The 6,000-nt window shown below is 47.6% G+C and overlaps 1 protein-coding gene across 2 annotated transcripts in view; it reads left to right on the top strand.

Annotated features, from left to right (window-relative positions):
* Window positions 1-1,624: 1,624 nt before the first annotated feature.
* The window catches only part of CAPN3 (calpain 3), a gene marked incomplete at its 5' end in the record, with an annotated part of 49,322 nt that continues 44,946 nt past the window's right edge, over window positions 1,625-6,000 (top strand). For both annotated transcript variants that reach the window (XM_081229040.1, XM_081229039.1), the window contains one exon: window positions 1,625-2,185. In XM_081229040.1, coding sequence (XP_081085166.1) covers window positions 1,877-2,185 — 309 coding nt within the window. The remainder of the gene's footprint in view (window positions 2,186-6,000) is intronic.

Raw genomic sequence — 6,000 nt, 5'->3', positions numbered from 1 at the left:
ATTAGTGAGTTTGGGGGTGGAAGTCAGTCTTTTTAGAGGCTCTTTTAGTGCAGGCAGATAGGCACGCCTCTGATTGGAGACTCTGTGACTACATGGTCCTGGGCAGATGCACTGTTCACATGGAAGATGGTCAATAAATGCTCATAAAGTGAAAGCTGATTTGTGCCAATGAGTAACTGTCATTCAACCTGATATAACCCAAAAATAATATTAACTTCGGTTCATCTCTAACATTTATTATGTACTTAAGAGAATCCTGCCACTATTTTAAATTACACAATTTGTTTAGTTTTTACAACTCAGTAACAGAATGACTATCATTATACCCATTTTATAGGTGAGAAAACTGAGACATAGGAAGAAAGGAAGAAGTAACTCACCTAAAGCTACACAGGCACAGCCAATGAGCAGCAGGCCTAGACTTTGAACCTAGGCAGTCAGCTTCAGATGCTGCCCTTCTCTATTCTGCCTCTCCAAGAGTAGTAATAAAGATCCTTGGGCATTTCCTTAGAGGGATGGGGGAATAAGGTGATGGTTCCTACAAGCTGCAACTCCAGACACAGGGCTCCTCAAAGCTGCAACCTCAGGGATCACGAGGCTGGCAGGACTCCCTATTTCAGCTGTCACTTCCTACCTTCTCTCATAGCCTCTAGCCTTGGGCTGATGAGATGGGCACATGGGAACAGGCAGAGCTGCAGTCTGGGACTAGCCTTCACTCAGCCACACTTGGAAAGTGGCCATCTCCTGACAGCCTGGGTAGCAGCTACCGTGAGTAGAAGACAAGGCAGAGGCCAGGCAGGCAACTTCCTTCCCCAGAGCCACTTGTGGTCTCATCTAAGAGCCCTGAAGCCAACTGTTTGGGTATGACATGCCAGGACTTGACGGCCAACCTGGCTCAGTATCCAATTCCAACTTCTGACTCAGATGCGTAATGTGGCACGCCTGAATGATCTGTACTCAGGTGCACTTTTTGTAGAAGATTTGGTCCCAGTGTTTATCTTGGGGGTGGGGAGAGACAAGGGATAGCTAGGTCAAGTGGGCAAGAAGAGACAGGGCTTTTCTCAACTGAGGACTCTGCTGAGTGGCATTTTCCACCCAGACAGTTTCACTGAACGCTGACATCAGAACATTCTAGAAGAGATGCCAAATCCAGTTGAATAATATTCCGATATCCTAGAATTTTAAAAAGTAAAAATCATGTTCTCAAAAATGCCTAGAACATTCTCCTAGAATTCAGTATCTCACATTCACCCTTGCAAGCTTTTTTCAGTATTGTTTTCCATTAATTTGGTGGCTAATAGTTTGATAGTCTGGATAACTGCCAATTCAATAATGGATCTGCCATTCTTTGCTAAGTTTCAGTGTTCAATTTACTCAAATATTCCCCTTTCATTTCCTGACAACACCAGAACTTAATGGCAACACAGGAACATCCCTGGCCAGGTCCTTCTCTCTCGAGCATGCAGTCGAGCTGCACTGCTAGCCTCTCTGTTGCTCTCATACTCATGATCTTTCTTCATGTCTATTTTTGGTTTTCCTGGCTCAGGCTTCTTCGGGCCACTGAAACACAACCCTCACTTTCTTTCTCTCCCTCTGGCATGTATGCTGCTGGTAGGAGCCCCCTAAGTAAAAACTGCTACAGAAATCCTTACTCCTTCCTCAGGAAAACTGGATGGCTTCTGGATCACAGCTCAGTTTTTAATGTGAACACAAGCTGGACGACCTTCTGATGGGCTTTAAACTTTGAAGTGGATGTGGACATTTTTCTCTCCAATGACAGAATCACTATAACTTCCTCTTTGCAGTTGCTTCCTTTCCTTAAAGGTAGCTGAATCTTGTTGTCTTTAAAAACCTGTTCCTTCCAAAGTTGCCTGTCATGCTGACCGTCATTAGCGCGTCTGTGGCCCCACGGACAGGGGCTGAGCCCAGGTCTCCGGAGCCAATCCCCCAGGCAGCCCAGGGCAAGGGCACCGAGGCCGGCGGCGGAAACCCAAGTGGCATCTACTCAGCCATCATCAGCCGAAATTTTCCCATTATCGGGGTGAAAGAGAAGACATTTGAGCAGCTTCACAAGAAATGTCTAGAAAAGAAGGTTCTTTATGTGGATCCTGAGTTCCCACCGGATGAGACCTCTCTCTTTTATAGCCAGAAGTTCCCCATCCAGTTCATCTGGAAGAGACCTCCGGTGAGTAGCCGAGTGGTTGCAGCTTGGGTTTTTCTCCCTCAGAGAAGTCCTCCCACTCCGCACCTCCCCACAGCACAGCTCTGTGGCGCATGGGGCACTGGGCGAAGGATCCTGGCAGTAGCCCTGCAGGGCTCTGTCCTCAGGTGAGGCAGGGCTGATTCTCACTCTCTCTCTCTCTCTCTCAAAAAAATCTTGCTTTTTATGAAAGCAATTGGAAGTCAGTTTTAATTCACCCTATAAAAGTAAATATTCCTTTCCCAGAACAAATTCCAAACTGGAATTTCCAAACAAATTCCAAAATTCCGACCTGGAGAGTAGTCCAGATCTACCCTCCTGTTTAAGTATCTTGCATCTTTATAAGATTCCTTCACTTTCTCACTGAAGGGCTAAAATCATGATGTTCTTTTAAGTTTGCCAGTAGCCATGTCTTTCTGAAATGGAAAGAGCCCTGGAAAGAGGAGAGTGGCAGCAAAGACTACTTTTTAATGCCAAAATGTTAGGATTAGAAGGAGAATCCCTAGCAATCATTTGAGTCCATCTACCTCACCTCACAAGTGAGGATATAAAGGCACACCAGAGTGAAGTACATCCAGGGCACGCATGACAGCCTGGATTAAAACCCTGTTTCTTTTAGTGACTCTTCCAGCCTCTGGCTTCCATTGACAGTGGTCTACCAGGAGGAAAGTCACATTCCCCCGGCTCCCTGCTCTGATCACACCTCCGGCATGACTCTTGTCCTTAATTCAAGAAATCTTTATTGAACATCTTCTAGAGCCAGAAACCAGGCAAGCAACTGAGGAGACAGCGTAAATAAGGAAAACAAAACTTCCTGCTCTCCTGGAGCCTAGAGTCCTGAAGGCAAGATAGGCTTTGAACAAGACTGATGAGTTTCAGGAGACAATGTTCAGGGTGCTTCAGAAGGCAAGGAGAGCTAACCCAGACCAGGGAGAGGAACCATTTCATCTGGGCCCCAGTGCTATTCATGAGCTTCATCAGGTTAAACTGAGGCCCAGTGCTATTCATGAGCCATGTGTTTCTTTTGTTTTGTTTTGGCCACAATGCGGCTTGTGGGATCTTAGTTCCCTGACCAGGGATTGGACCCGGACCCTCGGCAGTGAAAGCGTGGAGTCCTAACCACTGGACCGCCAGGGAAGTCCCAAGCTATGTGTTTCCTTTTAACCTGAGATGAAATATCCAGGTTAAATATCCAACAACCCTGTCCTCACCCTGTGTGTTCCACAAGGGCACCTTTCCTTGCCTGCCGGCTCTATGCTCAGGCCCGTGACTGTCCTGAGGGCCCTCAGTTTGGAAGGGAGGACTGGAAAGAACTTCATTCTCCAACCCAGTCACTGCCCTACTGCGAGGGAACTGGGACGCGTCGCATCTCTGATGAAATATCTTCAATGACACTGTTCTCCCCTCCCCCCATGTTTTCAGATAAGTCCAAACTCCTTACCTGGGCTATAGGCCCTTCTCCAGCCAGCCCCGGCCTCCCTGTCCATCTCTCCGTCACCCTCTCTCCTGGACCCCTACACATTCAGCTGCTCTGTTGTTCTAAGTCTTCTCATACACAGCCTTTAGACCAATCAAGATACTACTCAAAGCAATGTGTTTGAGTATTTCGTGCCTGACCTAAGTGAATCGGTCCAACCAAACATGAGGATATGCGTATGAACCATCCCCTTGTGGGCAGGAAACTGCCTGTCCTTTTGGGCCATTCCAGTCATCCCCATCAAATACAAAATGTGTGTTTGATTGTGAAATGTGAGTGCATCATTCGAGTGTGAAGGTGACCACATAAAGGGGGAATCACACTGGGTCAGGGAACTTGGCTGCTCACTCAGTTATCGGCTATGACAACCTCTGGAATAAGGCGGTGAGCAAATGCTCCCATTTTCCCCATCTGCCTTTGCCTTGGGCATTCCAGGTTATTTCTCCACACTCTCCTGCAATCACTCTTAAAATCAGGGGCAACCTCGATCCCTTTTGCTTTTGGAGGGATGGGACACAAGGGGCCAGCTGCAAGGCCTTGTGCATCTGGTACCCTCCTTCCCTTGGGAATGCAGGGCCCCCAGATCACTCCACGGAGACCCAGAAGCCCACGACGGAATTCTCCCTTGGGAGGCAGCATCTCCCTTCTTGGTGCCTCTGCCCTTCCAGGCGAGGGCCCCTCCATAGGCAAGTTGACTCACATCCTCTTGTGGTGCAGGGCACAAGGATTCTGTGCAAGGATTCTGCATAGAAGATTCTGTACGGTGCTAACCCTCTGAGTCAGCTCAGCTCACTAAGGCCGCCAACAACAGAGACTGGCAACGTGTTCCTGAGCCTCCCCTGTCTCTGGTTCTAGGCAGAGTCACCTTTCAGGAAATTCCATCTCATTCCAGCCCCACCCTAACCTGGACCCCAGAGAAGCAGGAGTCCACCTATTTGGGAACCAGGTTAAGTCAGACTTCAGGTTAAACTGCACTTGATGGATACAGCCTCAGTGTCTCTTGGCTCTGCCAGGGGAGGTTATAACCTATTTGGGCCTCCCATTCACAGCTGAGTTGAGGTCAAAACTGCATCATTGATGGACAGCCACCCCCAATTTATCCCATCAGCTCTTTCCCTAGGAAATCTGTTTTCCCTTCCTCCTCTGCCCTCTAAGCTACTGGGGCTGATAGCTGGGATTCTGCATTTTCCCTGAGCCACTTTCTGCTCAGCTTTGTTTCCACTGGTTCTTGGGGGTTGGGGGAATTTACCATCTTTCCTTTATCTCCAGATTCAGTGCTTTATAATTTGCCGGCAATGGCTGGGCCTCCAGCCATAGGCTGCCTAACTGCCTCTTCCCCTCAGGTCCTGTCCCCATCGCTCCATCTTTTCAGAGCCTGACCCTTTGCCAGTTCGCAGCTGGGTCCCAACTTTACCCACATTCCTCTGGTGTATGCCTTCCCTCTTACCTGTTATTACTATTACAACCCCATATCCAACTGTGCTTTGCCCTGTTGGTCTAACCTGGCTCTCAGCCCTGCTCTCCTGCACTCCTTGGGTCAGCTAGCTCCCTCTGCCAACACCTAGACCTGAGGAAACCTCTTTCCCGGACAGACAGCAGTCCCTTTATATTCTGAACAGGTGACTTTATTTCCTATAGTTTCCATACCTGGAAATCTCTTGATTTACACTCTTTTTAAGGCTAGAGTTTAGGTAAGCTTCCCAAGTTGTAATTTATCATGAACCATCTTTCAACAAGTCTAGAAGATTTTGATGCTGGTACTAAGATCTTATCAGAGGGTATCCACGAAAGGTCACGACCACCACCCAGCTGAATGCTATTGGAGGAGGCTTTCTAATGTAAGATGCATCACAATTTCAGGGATGTTAAAATACGAGGGGGGAAAAGTACCTTGAGAATAGACAAATAAGACCCCTTTCCCCCTTAACTCACAGTCCTGCCATCCCCTTCCTACTCCTCTTCCCAAACCATTTCTTTCTCCTCTGCTGCCTAGCAGCCTGAATCCAACCCCACCAGTTGGGCTTTGCTGCTCTCTGTCTGACCTGGTCTCCTACCCCTTCCCAAGTCCCCAGCATCCAGGCAGAGCTAACTTCTCCCTTGTCCCAAGCTGTTACACCAGACAAAAATTAAAAAATAAAATAAATCACTACATTCTTCAGCTTAGGTCTTGTTACCACTACAAAATTATCTTTGATATTTTATACATATTTATCCAGACGTGTTTATATGTGAATCCTTAGCGTGGCTGAATCGTCAGCTTTTCTCTTCAAGAGGAAAACACAAAAGGAAAAAGTAGGAAGATTCTTGTATTACAGGAAGGGGG

Source organism: Mesoplodon bidens (genome assembly GCF_964165515.1).
Source record: "Mesoplodon bidens genome assembly, chromosome: 3".
Lineage (NCBI taxonomy): Eukaryota > Metazoa > Chordata > Mammalia > Artiodactyla > Ziphiidae > Mesoplodon > Mesoplodon bidens.
The sequence above is the reverse complement of the archived record's forward strand: the minus strand, read 5'-3'. Positions and strand labels throughout refer to the sequence as shown.